At 38.8% G+C, this 20707-nt stretch overlaps 1 protein-coding gene and 1 long non-coding RNA gene across 2 annotated transcripts; one reads left to right on the forward strand and one right to left on the reverse strand.

Annotated features, from left to right (window-relative positions):
- Positions 1-2367: 2367 nt before the first annotated feature.
- LOC120562905 lies at positions 2368-3294 on the forward strand. The gene is made up of 4 exons (XR_005639870.1): positions 2368-2553; positions 2795-2858; positions 2949-3043; positions 3141-3294. It is a non-coding gene; the product is annotated as an uncharacterized LOC120562905 (long non-coding RNA).
- A 10417-nt stretch (positions 3295-13711) lies between these two features.
- Positions 13712-17384, reverse strand: LOC120562891 (cationic trypsin-like). The gene is made up of 6 exons (XM_039806829.1): positions 17005-17384; positions 15637-15823; positions 15248-15430; positions 14985-15031; positions 14414-14535; positions 13712-14313 (listed from the first exon to the last, which is right to left on the reverse strand). Exons 1-6 carry the CDS (start codon positions 17042-17044, stop codon positions 14164-14166), a joined length of 729 nt encoding a protein of 242 aa, XP_039662763.1. The 5' UTR covers positions 17045-17384; the 3' UTR covers positions 13712-14163.
- Positions 17385-20707: the final 3323 nt, after the last annotated feature.

The following is a 20707-nucleotide window of genomic DNA, read 5'->3' on the forward strand; positions in this document are numbered from 1 at the left end:
GTTTTAGGTGACTCATTTTACGCCCACCTGAGGAAAGCCAAATTTTGGGCCTAAACGTTGTGTGCCTGATTTTGCACTATTCAATTATTTTTTCGGAGCATTTAACTGTTGTGCGGACTTTACTTTATTTAAACATTACTTTTTTGTCCTGCACCAGCAACCACATGGATGTGTACAACATTGTCTTTTAAAAAAATGAATTTTAGGCCAATCCCTGATGTTTTAATAACCCCAACTAAGAATGTATGTTGCCTAAACTAAACAAGTTCTGTTTCACAATGTTAGCTGCTTGTTTATAACTGTTACCTTTAAATTAAATAGAACAGTCACATGATTAAAATGTCCATCGCGGTCACGTGTTACGGTCACATGTTTAAAACGGTCACCACGCAGCAGTAAATAGAGCAGTCGTACATTGTTTACAGTTAAAGTTGAGAGCTTGTCCTGTTTTGACTCTTCATCCTGACTTGCAGATTGAACATGGAGATTTCAGGTAAAACAGAGAAGGAAGACCAAGGAAAAACAGCCAGTCACCATCAGTCACCATCACAGCAGAAGTTAGGAGGGGAAGAAGAGTTGAGTAAGAGAGAGCCTAGTTCTTTACAGATAACTCACATAACAATGTCCATGAGCCCTTCACTGTTTACTGAATATGTGATGTGGATGTGAAAACTGCTAAACGTCCTCAAAGCTAAAAGTCAGTACTTGACCTCAGTCGTTGTTTTATCCATCCATTATAACAGCTTTTCTTTTCAGTCGTTTTCAGTCGTTTTTGGGGGGGGATCTCAGCTGACATTAGGTGAGAGGAGGGGTCCACCCTGGACAGATCACCAGTCAATCACAGGCCTGACACATAGAGACAGACAGCCAGACTCACATTCACATCTAGGGACAATTGAGAGACAACAATTAACCTAACTTTTATGTCTTAGGACTGGGAGGAAGCCAGAGCACCTGGAGAAAGAAGAAACTTTATTATTCGTCACATACAGTCCTACAGTACAAGGTAGTGAAATGAAATCTCAGCATTTAACCCATACTAAGCATTAGAAGCAGTGGACAGCCACATACAGCTCACAGGGAGCATCTTGGGGTTCAGTGTCTTACTCCAGGACACTTTGACATATGGCTGGAGGAGCCAGGGATCGCACAATTGATATGGTTGATGGCCAATTCACTCTACCTCTGAGCCAGAGCCACGCCCCCCCCAAAAAACCACACTGGCACAGGGAGCACATGCTAACTCCAAACAGAAAAGGCTTCAGCTGGCCCAGAGCTGCGATCCTTCTCGCTGTGAAGCAGCAGTGTTAACCACTGGGCCGCCCCAAATAATTAATTCAAATCAAAGTCCTGAAGTACAGAGTGGACGCAATTGTATCCACTGCATGAAAAGGGATTTTCGTCAGTATGCGGCACTGTAGATTGTCGTGGAACTTCAGGTTTACGGCTGTACACGGCAATTTACAGGCAATACCGAAAACTGCCGTGAATTGTCGGAAATTGACGTGGGCCTTGCTTGGCAGTTGTCCCCCCATGACCCCCCCTTCCTCTAATTCTAGGGGAGGCTTTCACATGTAAATGAAAATGCTGTGAGCTATACAAATGCAAATCATGGTAGCAGCAGGGGAGTTTTACCCCAGGTGACATTTTTCTAAAAGGTATTAACTTAATTTTTAAGAAAATCTCTTAAAATTGATCAGACTCAGTATAGCCTAATTGTAGACTCTTCAATTTTCCGAATTGATTTATTTAATGAAAGTATGCTAGATTAATTACTTTGTATGTCATTAGCAATGACCAATGTTATGTAAAAGAGATACACAAAATAATTTATTTCAACAATTAGTTTTACAGGCTTTGCCACAAAGGTAAAATGTACAACCACTGTACATAGTGACATGACTACAGTCTTTGGTCTTGCTCATCCAACATTGTCTGGTGGAATGGAGACAGAGGCTCCACTGGACAGTTTTCTAAGAGAAGTCTTTCTGCTGACACCAAAACACTGAGCTTCACATATTCGCATATCAGCTTTGTCACTGCATGACAAGGTCCCAACCATTTGTCTTCTTAAAATACTGGCAAATTCAGCACCATATTCACATGTCCATGGCATATGAAGCGGTTGGCTCTGCTGAAATGGCCTCATAATCTAGACTTCAATTGTCCTATTGTTATTAAGATTTTCCAGTAATCTATTTAAACTCACTGTAATTCACCTCCACACCAGTGTGGGCCGCTGTTCGCGCCCTGCTGGTTAATCTGCTTCTTTTGTTTTCTTCTATCACTTCTGCCCCCCTCACCTGCTTCGATTCCTGAAAAGAAAAGCGGGGAGATGAGTCCGAACATCCGGAGTTAGGAGTTAGAGCAAAAGCTTCCGAAATATGGGAGTATTAAATATTTCAGGCCAACTGGTAAAATAGTTGTCTGTACACTCTGTCAAACTTCAATTGGAAACCCAAAGGAGTTGTTCAAGACGTTTGGAGCAGGTTTTTTCTCTCCTCCATGTCTCCTCCGGGGCTCCAAAGATGCGCTCACAGAAAAGAAGACAACGTAAGTATATGATTATTAATGAAACGGCGAGCTAGTCTGTACTGTTTATTAACTCTTGATCGTACAGTGACTGTCTTTGGATGTTAAACAGGCTACTTAGACTTGGCAGTAATGTTTTAAACCCCACCAAGTTTAAACGCGAGCAGTACAGAACTGTGGCTGCTTTCAGCGCCATTCATTACAGAGCTGAGAGGGTGAGTTGTTTTATAAAAGTGTATTTTTATTATCTTGTAATTTACAGAAAGCAGTCGCCGTCTTCACAACTCTGAGACAAACTGTAGCAGGCGCTACGAACCGGAGCAAGGGTAAGATTTAAAGAATATGCTTTCATTGAATTAACTTCATTAATTCTTCTGTATAAGGACATAGATACGTCAAACGTCAATTTTTTACAGACTAACCTCGCCTCATAATGAGGCCGTGACCTATATTTGTTCGGAGCTGTCTGCAAGTCCAGATTTACATGACGCTGATAATGACGCCACTGTGTGTAAGTCATTTTTACTTTTTCATCTTTCCTTGTTTACTTTTACTGTGACTTATGTTTGTTTTTTTATTCATACCACTCTCATATAATTGTTTTCCAGCTGCCTGTAAGACATGACGAGACAGTACAGGAGCTTCAGTTAGAAACAACCAGATGTGGCATCGCGGGCAGAAGCTGTAGAGAGTTCAGCTCGGAGTCGGTCGAGAAGAAAAGAGGGTAAGATTAGATCCATTTTTGGTCAATGGTAATATTTTTCAGGTGTCTTCATAGATGTGTTGTGTCCGTAAGCAGTATATCTCGCAGTACTGATTGTCTTTATTGATTGATTTTACAGCTGCTGGAAGCGAGACAGAGTGTGCTGGCTGCGGGTGAGGTGGGCATTTGGAAGTGCGCCACCATAGACCTACAGGACAACGCACCACAGACGTCTGCTAAATGGACCGAATTAAGACCGAATGCTGCCGGTTACCTCCAGCTCCGAGGCAGCCGCGGGTTAGATGTTGTGTAGATTTGTTGTGTGTGCTGTGTGTCTCCGATGCTTTGTACATAGTTTTTTCTGATTGCGTTTGTGTTCTCAATAAAGCTCTATCTTTGAATAAACAGCACGTTCCTGGCAAATCATTTTAATTAGGATAACCATGAAATGAATATACAACATAGCATGAAATAAATACATATAATACATAAATATAATATAATATATATATATATATATATATATATATATATATATATATATAATTTTATTATTATAATAATGGCCCAGGTTGACCAATAGCCTAACCCGTGACAGACATGTCAACCAATCACGAGAGATTTTTCTTGTTTAAAAGTAGTGGTTTCATCCAATAGCGAGTGAGGAAATTCCAGCCAGGCCAGACGTTCTCTGGACACGAGGTGTCGCTGCTATTCATATTCTAATTAGATCCATTAACACCTCCGCGGGGGCTCTCCACATACGTCATGGTTCGTTTCCGACAATATGTGGCACAGACGAACGTGACGTTCACAGCCTGTAAATTGTCGATAACTGCCGAAAATTAGGGGGATTTCCGGGCGTTTACGGGGACGGAAATCCCACTTTTCATGCAGTGATCCATCCTCTGTATATTCAGAGGGTGGACATAACAGGGACACCTATAATTTCACCAAATAGAAGAAATAGGAACATTTTCCAAACATGTTGGAGGGGACAGGTCTAGTTAGAAAAAAATTATTACTGTATGATGCATATGAGACATATAGAAACAACATTACTGTTCTTGTATGACATGAATGTTATAGACAATGAAGGAATTTATGATTGTGTATTGTCATGGTTTGGTATTTTGAGAGGAGTCTTTGGCTCTGCGGAGGTACAGTAAAGGTAAAATGAGAACTTTGATAATGTTTCCGACTCCCATGATAAAGTCTTGACCATATACACACATTGGTTTCCCTCATCCCTGAGGGCATGATTATAGTACATAATTCTGTTATGTGGTTCATACTGCATACAGCTAAGCAAATGTAATGTTACTTAAAGTTTTTGGAATGACTTTGTGCATGCAGAACATGCTGTACTAAGATCTGCTCTGATGTAGATTTGTACAGACAACTGGGGTTTATTAAGTTTGTTCTATTATGCATCAAAGTGATCGATATTGTTAATTAATATTGTAAGATAAATGAATATTTACTTAACAATTAATTCTTGGAATAGTAAGGAATACATGTTTGTGTGTGGTTAACAGCTGGTATGGGCGGCCATGTTGGGAGAGAAATAACTATGCACATTTGTTCTGTGAAAAGTCTTTTACAAAACCATGCACATTTTTGTTAAGAATCCATCCGAGGTGTTTGGATTTAATTTTGAAAGAAGCCAAACAAACACAGGTCTCATTAAGAACACTGAACAATGATTACAATCCAGTTCTAGAGTCAAATCAGATACATGTCTACTTACATCATGGTGCTTTTGTACTCGATTGCAATGTTGTTCAATGTTGTTTTTTTTAAATTATATATTTAATTAAATTAATTAAAGAAATAAACACATTTTATTTGAAAAGAAAAACATTTCTATAATGTGAACTAGTTCCCTTCTTTCGTAACATGTCTATCCCTTTAATGCTTCTGTGATGAGGGGGACTGACTGTTTTAGTGTTTTTGTCCCAAAAAAAAACTCCATTCTGTAAGTCACGAGGAATAGTCAAAACTCTGAAACAGCACAAGCTCTCTGGCTACCTTTTAAATGTAAAGCTAACACAATCTAACTGATAGCATCTGTCACACCTGTCACACAGGTCAGTGTGTTGACAGTGTGTGAGATGTTGTCTTTTAGGTAGATCACAGGTGAGATTGAACAATAATGCTGGCTCAGTTTTATTAAGTGTTTAGGGGGCACAGATCTGTATTAAGTGTCCCAGTAAGCTATTCCAATGAGCCAGCACGAATAATACAAGGGCCTCTGCTAAGTGCAAAGCATCTATCGTCAATGACTCAGTGTTATCAAATACACCTGTGATTTATGACATGTCAAAATGTTTAATGCAGACATTGACAGAGCTAAATAGAGTGAATCTTGGATTTAACTTGATCAGGTGGCTAGAAAGCCTGAATCCCAACAATTGCCAATGCTCGGTTACTACTGAATGTGTACAGTAAACAACATAAGATAAAAGGTGATGTGTCATTGTTGTGTTTACAGCTTGTCAGCTTGTCTTTGTTTGCTAAGTATAACACACCGTTGCCATGCATAGCATAGCGTTGCCATGGACGCAGTTCTGTTCCCCCCCGACTGGCAGAAAGTTTCGTGCTGTGATTACGTAAGATGCTTCTCATTGAAATACATTAGTATAAAAAACGTGACCCCAACACGTAAATCTTCAAAATAACGTGAGGGTATCACGTTCTAATAGATTTAATTTCGTAATGCCATCACCAACTGACGTGAGACTGGGTTGTATATTGTTACTACTTTAACTGTCACTTTCTCACCCCTTCCAGCAGTGAGCTGCTGTCAGAATCCACCAGTCACTGATCAGAGATCCACCACACAAGAAGTTATTGGTACAATCATTCGCTATCAACTTCACATGGTACAGACGCTCAGTTGGTTCACATGTTTGACCTCCAATGATTCTCTTCTGCAGATCCACCACTGTGCTCACTGTAACACCTGGAACAGAAAGTCCTCCACCTTTGTGAGTTAGAACAGTGATTGTTTACACTCAGTGGAGAACAACAATTTAATACATGAGAAGAAACTATTAGTGTAAACTAAACATCCAGAGATAATTGTTGACCACTCATCGACCCACAGCAAAAAGAGAAGAGGCGTGAGCCGAGCCATCGCTGTCACACACCCTCTGGTGACTGCCCTCCTGGTGCCACAGCGGTGGCTTTTAAGTCTGTTCACATCCTCCAGAGGACATTTGAGCCACCAATCACGCTGTGAAGTTTTACCATCATGTCCCCATTGGCAAAAAATTTGCACATCTATGCTAATTTGTGATCTTTATCAATTGTTTTGTGGAAATGAGAGTCATGCTGCAATGACTAGAGCAACAGTTATAACCTGGGCAATTCTTTAACTTATCAAATCTAATAAATATTGAATTTGAAAAATGTGTATAGTTCAACTAGAGTGGTAAAAACAATTATCCTTAGGCATGATCCTTTGTTGTGTTATATAGCAGGTCTGCTCGATTTCCCAAAGGTTCATGTTGTATTTAACAAACATGGTGTAGCCCGCTACTCAGCAGACAGCATCATAGCGCTGCCACATAACTCAAGGATTAGAAATATTGTTAACACTTTTTAATAATGGTACATTAATTATCATGAATTCATGCATGACTTCATGCATGAAAAAGCATGACTCATTCATTTAGTACTTATAAACTATCAGTAATGTACAAGGATTAATAGTATATTATGTGTGGCAAGGTGGGTGGCGCTAGGGGAGAAGCCGCCACCCGAGTCTAACCGACAACGCCACCTGGGGACTTCCACCAGGGCCGGATTGGGACTCATTTTCAGCCCTGGATTTTCATGCCTTAGACTGGCCCACTTTACTTCACGAATGACTATATTAACAAAATTTAAACAAAACCTTAGTATATAAGTCTGCAATAGCGCCCTGTCCTCTACATCCTTGTAATTCGGTGTATTTTGTAAAATATCACTATTTCCAAGTGTTGCCTAACAATGTAGATTTATTAGAAAAGTTAACATCTTAACAACAACCCAATGATGTTGAACAATATCAGAATTTGTTTCTGTGCAAATAAGTAATCACAGATTAAATAAAGAACAAGATACATTGTATTGCACTTTCTAATGACACCATAATCTATTTTTTCCTTTGAATATTTCATACAACTTTCATAATGGGTCACAAGTAATATTTGGGCATAAAAAGTGATTATATTTTAGCTAATCTGATCATGTTTGCTTGTTCACACACTGTGATACAACAGCTTACAGTAGATGTACCATACACACTGACAGCAGCTATCCCTAATGCACACTACTGGCTCTGCTTCTGACACTAAATCACATTTTATAAATTGTCATAATTCTCAGCACAAATCTCTCCTTTTTACAAAGCTTTCTGATCAAGTCAAGTCAGTGTCATTATGGTAGTGCTGAATCATCTGGCATCATTAATTATCCCAGGGCATTTTTCATATAGAGCAGGTCAACACCACACTCTTATTAATTCTTATAATACTCAGTCAATGATCAACCCTACCTGCCCAAACTGGAGTTCTGGGCTCATATAGCTGCTACTAACCTTACCCAGCTAACAATTTTTGGTTCCCAGAACGTTCTGGGAACCAAAAATACTGGCTCTTCATTGTCACTGTTAGCAGCAAACTGGACTAGTAGGCCTACTAGCTGCTGCTGCGGAGCTACAAGAACAAGTTTGATTCATATACATAAACGCTGGTTTGCAGGCACTTTTCCTAACTAACTTAGCTTACTCGTCTCAACGTCTTCATTTGGCGTTTTGCTAAAAATAGAAAAAGTTCATCTGGCCGCGTCACTTTCTAGAGCTCTACTTTTTAAATTGATGCTTTTTCAGTGCCGTTTTGCGCTTTCTATTACCCGTTTAAAACAGCTTCTTTTTGCTCGCGGTAGCATCCTCCAACAAGCACCAGTGACTTGTGTACGATGACAGTTTGTTGTTGTTTTTTTAGCAAGGTGCTGCCGTCGGAGGACTCCGAACATAGGTTATCATTAACCAGGCTGCACTCTGCGAGTGGGCTGCATGAATGAAGAGAACGGTGGGCTGCAAGAAAAAATAAATACTGTAAATACAAAAAGTGGGCTGCGAGTGCAGGCAGCATAGGGACAGCATCCATAATATTCAACTATGATTTCAACCCAGTGCCATACCTGAACACCGGCCCTCCAACCAAACAACCAGACCGGCCCACCGGGAATTCTCCCGGTGCTCCCGATTAGCCAATCCGGGCCTGACTTCCACCCCAAGATCTGTTTATTTCTAGTTCAACAAGCATTCAACCCAATTGTACAAAGGCTACACAGGTTCACTTCTGAAACAAGAGAGACGTGGTTACAAAAGAAATATTGGTTTATTAATGAATAAATGATAACTGGAATTGCCTGTAAAAGAGAATCATTAGAAATGAGATGGTTTAATCAAATTGCAATTTAAGATGTAGAAAAGGTTTTATTAAAATATATATTTAGCATTCAGGTTGATTTTAAAACAATACACTCCCAGTTATGGCTTTTATGTAAAATGACTTTAAAAGAAGTGGGCAGAGGCCAGCTGTGGAGAGGCAGTCTACTAAGGGTGTGTTCCAGGGATGCACCAACTTACCCACCGCATGTGACCACTGCAACAGATAGTCAGTGCAAACCAATTCACTACAAATCGTGTCACCGTGCTGTTATCACTACAATCTGTGAAGGGAACCACGCTAACGTGCCTAGCCTCCACCACAAGCTGGCTACTAACTCCACTTGAAACAAAACAATTTAACAGAATCAAGAAAAACAATAAACCAGTTGCTAAGCTAAAACTAGTGGTGGGCAGAACGAGGCTTCGTGAAACAATGAAACAGTTGAAGCAAATGTGCCATATTGTGTCGAGGCTTCGAAACAATCCGACACCCGTCTCAGCGATGACACCTAGTGGTCACTTGCAGGTGTTGATCTGAAACAACCTTGACAACGAGCCATTAAAAAAAAAAAATATTATTGTATTTTTCTAATATGTGAAGCTTGTAAGGCTTGTAGGCTCCTCACTGTGCATAATGTTATTTTGGTCATGAAAAATGAATATTAATAAAAGAAATCAAGCCACAATGTCTCACTTTTTTATAGATTTTTATTCAAAAATATTAATTTCTCTGCTGTGCAAGGACTTAGCCTACTTTTTTTACAGATCATTTCTCCAGCCTTTGAAAAAATCCTCTCACAAGGGACACTTGTTGCTGGCATGCAAAGATATTTTTTAGCAAGGACATACAAATGAGGAAAGATTACTGCTCTCTCTTTCCAGTAAGTTAGGGGATCATGAGTTCTGGGCAAAAACGCATAGTTGAGGTATTTTTTCACTTCCACTGTGGCATCAGCTGTAGCATTGTGTAATGTGTATCATCTTGGTTTCACGGATACGATCATCAAAACGTTCCAATACACTGTCCTGTATTTCTACTGGTGGTGATGTTGATTATGATGGGCCTGATGTTGACATTTGTGGCTCTGAATGAAAATGAAAACGGAGCTTCCATTTTTATCTATCTATCTATCTATCTATCTATCTATCTATCTATCTATCTATCTATCTATCTATCTATCTATCTATCTATCTATCTATCTATCTATCTATCTATCTATCTATCTATCTATCTATTAATGTGTCACTGTATGTATACTCTGTCTGTCTCTAGCCTATCAGTCAATGTGTAGATTTAAATGTAAGCCTAAATATAACTAAACAAATCACACTATAAATGTCACTATATCACCAAAAATCCGCTATCTCAAAATCAAACTCCTCTCACAAAACCCCAAGAGATTGTGTGGTCTGTTCCAGACCCTATCAATCAAACTCTGATTCGGCGGACCATGCCACCTGTCGAAAGTCGAAACACTTGTGAAACACTCCGATGCTTCATTTAGCCGTAGTCACGTGACATGGCTGTTTTGAATCACGCTTCGGATCAGTGTTTCGAAACATCTGTGCTTCGGGATCTCAACAAAGCTTCGGAACGTCAGTTTCACGTCAGCCATCCCTAGCTAAAACACAAGCAATCCAAACAGGGAGAGTGTCCTGGAGTCAATAACAAAATGTTAACTAAATGATTGAAATCTGAAAACAACTAAACTAAGGCAAAACAGCAGCTGACCACCTACAATTCAGACAGAAGATTACATTACTGACAAGTTTAAAAACAGTGGTCAACAGATGATAACATACTCCAGTAGTGATCATACCAGACTTAAGTTACATACCTTCACTCAAATGTACTCAGTAGGCTAAGAGGGAATTCATCACACCATTTCAGGTCAGGGAGCTTGGAATCCCTTCCAGGCCTAAGCAGACAACAGTCCGGTAAGTAGGGATGGCTGACGCGAAACTGACGTTCCGAAGTTTTGTTGAGATCCTGAAGCGCAGATGTTTCGAAACACGATCCGAAGCGTGATTCAAACACCCATGTCACGTGACTACGGCTAAATGAAGCATCAGAGTGTTTAACAAGTGTTTCGACAGGTGGCATGGTAGTGGTGGGCAGATCGAGGCTTCGAGAAACAATGAAACAGTTGAAGCAAAAGTGCCATATTGTGTCGAAGCTTCGAAACAATCCGACACCCGTCTCAACAATGACACCTAGTGGTCACTTGCAGGTGTTGATCTGAAACAACCTTGAAAACGAGCCATTAAAAAAAATATGTGAAGCTTGTAGGCTCCTCACTGTGCATAATGTTATTTTGGTCATGAAAAATGAATTAATAAAAGAAATCAAGCCACAATGTCTCACTTTTTTATAGATTTTAGGGACTTAGCCTACTTCTTTTTTTTTTTTTTGTGTTTCGAAACATCTGCGCTTTGGGATCTCAACAAAGCTTCGGAACGTCAGTTTCGCTTCAGCCATCCCTATGGAATGGTCCGGTCGAGAAAAGGACATACGGCAGAATTTCCGGCGGCAACAGGGGAATCTCAGAAGTGGAAGGTGGTGGATATAGATTACTTTATTCACAACAACATGAGGCAATTAAAAAGTAGTGCCTGGAGAACAAGGTTCACCCAAGTAGGATATTTCTGAATGTTACTCTTTACTAACTTCCAAGTGTCTGAACACCAGAAATGTCTTGACAATTCCTTTTTTGAGGGGGTCAAAAAGATGATTGCTGCATATGCACCTATAGGGCATATGCAGCAATAAAGGGTTAGAGAGCTTGTCTTTTCTGACTCTTCATCATCCTGACTTGCAGATTGAACACGAAGATTTCAGCAGAAATGCCAAGGAAACAGACAGTCATCCTTACAGCAGAAGTTAGAAGGGGAAGAAGTCTTTGGAGAGAACATTGTTCTTTGCAGGTCATTACCAGTCCAAAATACCCTGCTTTACCTTTTGCAAGTCAAAAACATATTTAATATGGATTGCTTGGAGCTAGAGCCATAGCAGCTAGAGCATTCATTGTTTTTGCAGGACAAAGTTAAGGCTTCAGTCTTTCCTGTCATCACTTTACGTGACGTCTAGTGCTCAACAGCAGGCGGACCATTTCTATTGCAGGTGAAACTATCAATACACCTTTGCACTCTGCTCATAAAAATTTGTATATCTCAAAAACAAAACAAAAATGTACATACTTCGAATTACTTCTGGACTGTTAAGGAATATTTTGTTCATGTTTCTACATTTAGAAATCTTTTGGATCAATGTTTAGAAAAGATTTAGAAAACTTTGATGAAAACACATTTTCTTATGTTTTCATTTATGACACAATTCTTAATGATTATGTTTAATTGACTTACATAACCGTTTGACTTGTACTAATTTTAGGGATGTGAAGCATTTGAAGATACTCCAAGAAATGACAACACAATAAGCAAACATACCAATGTAGGCACTGGCGGACCTTTTCTATTGCAGCAGTAAATAGAGTAGTCGTACATTGTTTACAGTTGAAGTTGAGAGCTTGTCCTGTTTTGACTCTTCATCCTGACTTGCAGATTGAACATGGAGATTTCAGGTGAAACAGAGAAGTCACCATCAGAGCAGAAGTTAGAATGGGAAGAAGTGTTGGTGAGAGAGCCTAGTTCTTCACCTCAGTGCTGGATTTTATCGTTGTGCTTCATGAGAAAAGAATTAATATTTCCCCAAATGTGGAAATAGCTCTGGTCTATAACTGCCTGTATCAAATGCAAGTGGTGAATGTAATAGACCATGAACAACCATGTGTGAATAATGTTCCACCTTTTAAAAATAATGTTGGTCCTGTTTGGTTGAGACCCGAGGCTGCAGCTGGCATTGTGGACTCCGGGACCATGGAGGTCCAAAAAAGGAGAGAAAAAGGTGGTCAGCACATGTACAATTCTTTATCACCAAATCTTCCAACTGAACTGACTATACTGAAGTCCCATTGGAAGTCCCATCGCTTTTAGCAGTGCAGATCCCCTCACTGGTGACTGGGAGCACAGTTGTCAGCTCGGCCACAGTACAGCTGTCTGTAGAGCTACTTTTTCTAATTTTGTCACATTATTTTTTCTTATTATCCTTATTCTTCCTTCTATACATCTTGTAGAGCCATCCAGTAGTGCATTTTCTGCATGTGTTACCTGTGAGTTAATTTGCTTCTTGGTCAGGTATTTGTAATCATCTTGTAACTACTAAAGGGAAAACTGTGCTGAGGGCTTCATTCTTTCTTTCTTTTTTTCTTTCTTTCTTGAGTAATAATACAGCCTTTGTTTCCTTCTCATTTACTAAATAGCAGCACAGCTGTGTATTTTAATTATTTTTAATTGTTTTAAATTGACCAAGCCTCAGGCCACACTGTTTTCTAACCTGGGCCTAGGTAAAACGGGGATATTATTGTTGTATTTTGGCCCTGGCAAAAAGGGGGCTGAACTTAAATACAAAGTTGTGGCCAGAATATAAGTGCTTGCTTCAAAAAAGTAATAATACATATCCCGTGCACTTTTCTGCCCCTTCCTCATTGATGATAAGTTAGTCATTGGTAATATACATTGATATTGTAACAAAACAACATGCATCAAATGATAATGTGAAGAAAATGCGACAATGTGAAAGGGGTCACTTGTAGTGATGATCAAACGGAGAATTATCACCTGAATCTGCATCCCTCTCTTATGGATATAACCAGTGACTTTCAGCTCATTTTTTTAGCTGTCAGTTCTAGAACTTTACTATTTTGGTTCGCTGTCTCAGCTCTCATTTTTTAGGCGACAGCAGGCAGCTGTTTTCACTGAAAAAAGGTGCCAGAAACCCTTCCCGAAATTAATGCTAATGCTCGGCTGAATGTGTAAACAATCTATGATAAAAGGTGATAAGTCTTTGTTGTGTTCACAGGGTTACCTGTTATTGCAGGTTTAAAGATATTACTGTAACTAGTGGAGCTTTATATCGTACAGAGATATGTTTATGTATATTTTCTGGGACACTGAAAGCATAAAAAAAGAATTAATGATTTTTGTCATCTCCATTTATTTTTAACTGACAACATGGTCAAGGTAGACACATTGATTATAATTGGTTAAAGTATTTTTAAAATAATTGACTGTTTTATTTGTATATATATATAATGGCCATTTGTTACTTTTCCATACAATGATTACAGCATGCTTAATCTGCTGAATTGATAAAAGGGCAAATGTACAATTATGTTTTTATACATTTTGATTGAAAAAGGAGAAAATGCTATTTAAAAACTGTATATAGATAACAACAGTCTGATAGCAACTACAGTGAGAGAATCATAATTATTGTTTGACTTTAAGGGCTTTATAAATGATAGTCAAACATTTAATGCAATCCAAAAAAAATTATAATAACGTAACAATTTTTAACAATTTTCTTAACACGGGAAATGTCTCTTGAATGACAGGACATTTTACAATAACCACAAATTAGACATATCTATGTTGCTACTATTCGATTGATCCAGTCCATGTAATCCTTATTACAGACATCCATAAATTCAACTTGTGTTCCTTGGTTAGTGCATGCACCAGAGGAAATGACACCATAAATCCTGCCATTGTACACCACTCCTGAACCAGAGTCACCCTGTGAGAGAAATGCAGATATTGTTCGAGACAGACTTTTACATTACTCATGGAAATACATGAAATTGAAAGATATACAGTTAGAAGCCATGCCAACTCACTGGACAAGCATCCACTCTAGCTCTTTTGCCACAGAACACGTCTTGATGGGCGAGAGAAAACCCAGCTACACAGTTGACAACCGTGGTGTCAACACATTGGAGAGTAGTTGATCTTTTAAGTTCTAGATGAGAATAAAAAAATTGTTTCTTTGCTACAAAACAAAAAATATCATATTCTTATGCACACTTACATGGTACACAGAAAAATGAACAGAACTCTGCTGTAACTCACCACTGGAATCTGATCTATTTATACTTATTTTTACATATATAAAAGGCATCCAAATGTGTTTAAGAATCAAACAGCATCTTTAAATTAGGTTATTTATCTGATTTATTTAATTAGTTTTCCTGATATCTTGGATTGTGCTCAGTTGAGAAGAAATGAATTGGCAGGTTTATGTTTCATTAGGTATATACATACATATAATTAATAAGAAACACATTTTGAAGACAAAATTAAATATATTCCCTGTAAATATGTCAGGTATGTTATCAAATATACAAGTAAAAAAGAAAACAAACTGTGATAAACATACACAATTATTATTAATATAAAAATTTATCTCACGTATTTCATCGGTATAGCTATGACCAGCCATCTGAACGGTATCACCTCTGAAATACAATAAAAAGATTAAAAAGAAACCTTTTTTATAACAGCTTTATATCTTCTTTTTCGTTTTAAGTCAGAAAATTATTTTAAAAAACAAGCTACTTTGCCCACTAATGACTTTACAATTAAAGAAAGATTGTACATGGATTTCTAGTTTCTTCATGAGTTAAGCCTCATACTTATTAAGACAGGGTTAGAGTGGAAAGGTCATGACTCACATTTTTGGAACATTTTCACAGTCAGGAAGTTGTACAGGTGTAATGTTAGGTGGTTCAGGTAGCTTCAGCAGCATGATGTCATGAATGTCTCCGTTGGTGTCTGTAAAGATCTCAGGTGGTGTGATGATTTGCACTGATTGTTTGTTGGTTCCTGGATGCACACCTACATGTGCTGTTATAGTCCTACAAATAGGTAAAGGTTGAAAATGATCATCCCTGAATGAATGTAAATACATAATTACAGAACATGAACATGAGTCATCTATGTTAATTTTGGGAATGCTATAGTTTTACATCAAACAATTACTGATCGCTGCTTCAGGACTATCACGTTGAACCTAATAATTGAGAAATATATTGTTAATATTGTTTAACTGTCACTTTCTCACCCTCCCTTCTCCCTGCAGTGTTCTGCAGTCAGAATCCACAGTTTTTTTATCAGAGTACCGCCGCAGTGGAACATTCCATTAGGATGAGTTATTGTCAGTTCAACATGGTACAGACGGTCATCTTTTCCACATGTTTGACCTCCAATGATTCTCTTCTGCAGATCCAGCCCTGTGCTCACTGTAACACCTGGAACAGAAAGTCCTCCACCAGGTAACTGTAAGTTAGAACAGTGGTTGTTGTAGAGAACTTATTCATTCTCTAGAAAGTTATCACTATACATGGTGAACTATGCCAAAAGTTGTATAAGCGTTCTGTCGAAGCGTAGTTTAGCAGCTTTACAATCAATAACACACATTTCTCTACAATGAGTTCACTTTCACAAAACTGTTCAGACAGTTCTCGTTACTGATGTGAAGCTCAGCACTAATGCAACCAACACACTTGATACACATCTGATTGATCAACTCTTATACCAGAACACTGACAACAGTTGTCTCACTATAAACCAAGAGTCCATTACAACAAAAGGAGGAAAGAAACTTTTTAGTTGAATTAAATTATTCTGGGCCTGTGGAATGGATATTAGGTAATTTGTCTGGACAGGCAAGTACCAGAAAGTGAGGTTAATCTTTCATAAAGTGCTTGTTACAGTAACAACCATTCAGAGAAGCTGGCTGTAAAGAGCTCCAATAATATTCATTCATACACTTCTGAGGTAGTGTGGGGCTTCCATTCACTTTCCAATGTGAGAGCTAATCATTCTCAATAGTTTTTCTTTTGGAATAGGTACATAAAACAGCAACATTTGTGGCAGCAGACCAAACTGCAGGCACCACAGATGAAGTTTTCCTGGAGGGCCTGACATCTGTGTGCTCGTACTGCCACCGACTGGCTACAGTCTCAACCCCTGGATCTGCTCCTTATCTGCATCATACCACCTGCCCAAACTTTTAACTGGCCTTTCAGAGAGGAAACATGCAAGAGTCATATTGACAGAAAACAGCCAACATGGCTGAGCTACATAGCTGAGGAGTGTCTGTCATTGTCAGCCATTGTTTCTGCCTCAGTCAAAGCTGCTTTACACCTCCAACTGATCTAAAATTCATCTGTCAGGATATTACTGTAATGGGCACCAGAAGAAGAGACCACATCACTCTGGCTTCCTATAGATTTTGGAATTGGTTTTAAACATATTGCTTACTTTTAAAACTTGGACTAGCCTCACAATACCTAATAGATATTTCAACACTCTCGACACATGTAGGAATAGCATGTCTGATGGATAAACTCAACTTAAAATACATGATAAATACTATCTCAAAGTATAAAGTAAGCAGCAGACGTGTAAGCATTAGATGACTACTCACCGGCCCACAGCAAAAGGAGAAGACATGTTATGCCACCCATCTTTGTCAATGACTGACCTCCTGGTGTAACACTGGTGCCTTTTTAAATCTGGTCCAACTGTCCTGTTGGCCTTCGAGTCACCAATCACCACATGAAGTTTTATCAACACAATCCTATTGGCTACTAACGTCTGAACTTTTGCATATTTTTGATCACTTATCAAGTGTTCCTGCCCAGCGGCAGGAAAAAGGATCTGACATACAGAGAAGAAAAACCTAATACTAATAAAAGCCTTATCTCAGCCGTATTCCATCAGCAGACATTAGACCAACATGAAACTGCCATTATTGTAAATTAAAATAGATGAACACAAATTGTCTTTAGGTTTATAATAATAACATGAGTAAACCTTGACCTAAAATTGATATTTTGATTGAAAGGCATTAATTTAAAGTTAAATTGTTACTATATACCTGTACTATTAGGCCTATTGAAATGAGTTGAATGAAACTTCTTCAGCTTTGTGCCACAAACATCACCAAAACCCAGTAAGGATCCTTCTCCAAAGCCAAACCGCTTTCTTTCACAACCTCCATGTGTACATGAAAGCTGCTAGACATGCTAAACCCCAACAGTTTGTTTGTGGTGCTGAAACAGTGACCATCATGGCCCCTTTCTATCTCTGGGCACTCTGAGTCATCATGGGTTAACTCTGCATTCAGTACACATGCATGTTTTAGAGGTCACTGTTTTTCTTTTCAAAGGAGGAATGACCCTCTTTCGAGGGGTTTTTGGTTTGCAAATGTAGCCTACATGTTTTATGACTAAAAGCAACAAAAATACTGTCAATCATGGAATAACATGGGCTTTGCCAGTGGCAGACTCAGGTCTGAGGGGCAAAGAAAATAAAAAGGACACTAGTGCACAGAAGGTTTTCTAGCTTGTAGGGCAGCAGCCTATATTTACACCAAGACTCATCTGGAGAGTTACAAAGAGTTCAGTTTATCCTGGAGCTTCATGAGTGTTCTTCATAAAGGTAGAGAGAGATGAGAGGAAAATGGAGAGAGAGACTCTGGTTTACCATCTTTTCTTCTAGTGGGTTAGAAGAAAAGATGGTATTTTCTTCTAACCCACTATTAATTTTACTATTTAAATTTTTTTGGAGTGGAGAATAAGCTATTATTTATTTATTATGAAGCTGGACAATCAAAAATATGTTTCGGATCTTTAAGTTGAGACATTGTTATGATAGGATGTAATGTAAAAAAAAATGAAAAATCTAAGTGGATTCCTTGCAAAAGGGGAACCGAATTCAAACATCAGAAATTGGTGGCCAGTTTTCTCCAATTGCTAACACATTAAAATAACATGCAGCACAATTATTTAAACGGACACACAGAGAGCAAAACTTCTTCTCAAGTCTCCAAAAGTCGAAACGCATTTTCTGCTTTATAGGCTACAAATTTTGCAAAAATCTGGTAATATGAATGAAATGTGAGCCATTTGGTGCAAACGCTTGATTTTGATAATGCTATATGAAGTTTTGGTTACAGTGCTTAATTTTGCAGGATATATATGAGGTATTTTGCAGTTTGGGTGTGTGGTTTTGTGAATTGTGTTAAGTATTTTGATGAAACCAGCCTAGTTTGTAAAATTGTGTTTTATCAATTGGAAAAAAACTGTAACTGGTAAAGTGATATAGGCTCCTATCAATCCAGTCGATAACGTCATTACTGTAACACAGTGTGTGTGTGTGTGTGTGTGTGTGTGTGTGTGTGTGTGTGTGTGTGTGTGTGTGTGTGTGTGTGTGTGTGTGGGGTTTTGGGGTGGAGGCTGTTCTCCCAGCTGGGGGGTGGAGGCTGTTCTGTACTGTTTTGGGACAGACGGAGCTCTGTAATCGCAACAGTTCACAAGTCAAATTTAGGAGAATTTCACCTCAACCAGACTCTGATGCAAACACACCTCAGACCAGGTGGATTGTGGTAAGTTCTTTTTTATTGTTTTCAAACGTGTGATCGCTGACTCTGCTGTATCTTCGGTGCTCCGGTTATTTTCATATTGGAGATTACACAAGGTTTTTGATTGTTTAATAAAATAATGTGCTTTCTTATCAAACGGAGCAGCTCGCACAGCCTGAGTTTTTATTCCCAGAATTTGCCTCATGGAGTGATAGCGCGTCGTTTTTTAATAAACGAAATTTGGCAACACATACGGCTGCTCTTGTCTGTTTGAGTATATTGAGTATATTTAAATTACATTTTAGAATCGGTTGTCGATTTACAGAAGCCCTTATTCAGTGTGTTTTGATTAAGGATATATTGTCCATGTAATATGTAATAAGTAGACTGTTATTCTGTATTGGTGGGATACGATTTTGCTTTTTCATCACGTTACTAACACACACACACACACACACACACACACACACACACACACACACACACAAAAACAACAAAAAAAAAAAAAATATGCAAATTAAGGCACACAAGCAGTATCAAGCATAATGCAAATCAGTTAAGTACAGTAGTACAGTAGTACTAGTAAAGGTATTAGTAAACATTCTGTTGCACACATTTTTTTTCATGACATATTTTTGCTTTTTTATTGAGAAACACTGGATACTTTAAGCTCCGACTGCCTCTAAAAATCCTTCAAATGAGTCTGAGTCCACAACATGAGACGAGGGGGTCACAAGTTGACACTGATTTGTTTTGAGGGGTCGCAGACCAAAAATTGGTTAATAATCACTGGACTGGAAAATCAGAAAAAGGAATGGAGAGATGGATATGGAGAAAAAGAGAAAGGCATAACATTTTTTTTAATGAGAGCAGGTGAGTCTAGAGAGAAGTGGAAAGGAAAGGAAAAGAAGGGGAAGAAGATTATGATCAGGGATGGAGGAGAGGCGAGAACAGAAGAAAGAAGCAAGAGCAGAGGAAAGAAGGAGAGACTAGTTAAGAGAGAGGAGATACGTTTGCCCTGCTGTGATGTTCATAACCACAGAGTAGTCAGGATCCGGTATAGGAGACTGCACTACTCAGTATGACACGATGTGCCCTGCTATGACATGAACTACAACGACTACCTTCGAAGTCACTGTTCCATTATCTTTAATGTAACTATTATCGCCACTGTTCATCACACCACAACGGCCCGTCAGACACCGCCTACCAAGAGTCTGGGTCTGCAGAGGTTTCTTCCTAAAAGGGAGTTTTTCCTCCCCACTGTCGCAATAGCTACTGCTAATGCTTGCTCTTGAGGGAATTACTGTAATTGTTGGGGCTTTGTAAATTATAGAGTGTGGTCTAGACCTACTCTATCTGTAAAGTGTCTCGAAATCAGAGAAAGGAATGGAGAGATGGATATGGAGAAAAAGAGAAAGGCATAACATTTTTTTTTAATGAGAGCAGGTGAGTCTAGAGAAAAGTGGAAAGGAAAGGAAACGAAGGGGGAGAAGATTATGATCAGGGACGGAGGAGAGGCGAGAACAGAAGAAAGAAGCAAGAGCAGAGGAAACAAGGAGAGACTAGTTAAGAGAGAGGAGAAAGAAGAAGAAAGGTGATGGCGAAACGGAGAAAAGAAAGGAGAAAAAAAAGGTAGAGAGGAAAGAAATAATAACAATACATTTTGAATAATGATTAATGTAAAACCTCCTCGCCCCACCTGATTAGAAACACACTGAGCATATTCTTTATATCCAGTATCTTCGTTGTTCTCTTCATTTGA

The sequence above is a fragment of the Perca fluviatilis genome, chromosome 1 (assembly GCF_010015445.1).
Source record: "Perca fluviatilis chromosome 1, GENO_Pfluv_1.0, whole genome shotgun sequence".
NCBI classification, from domain to species: Eukaryota; Metazoa; Chordata; class Actinopteri; order Perciformes; family Percidae; genus Perca; species Perca fluviatilis.

Coding starts and splice junctions, on each gene's coding strand:
- LOC120562891 (XM_039806829.1), bottom strand. CDS start 17,044: ATGGGTGGCATAACATGTCTTCTCCTTTTGCTGTGGGCCG. Junction 15,032..15,247: donor TGTGAAAATGTTCCAAAAAT/GTGAGTCATGAC, acceptor ATTGTATTTCAG/AGGTGATACCGTTCAGATGG. Junction 14,314..14,413: donor CTAGAGTGGATGCTTGTCCA/GTGAGTTGGCAT, acceptor TTTCTCTCACAG/GGTGACTCTGGTTCAGGAGT.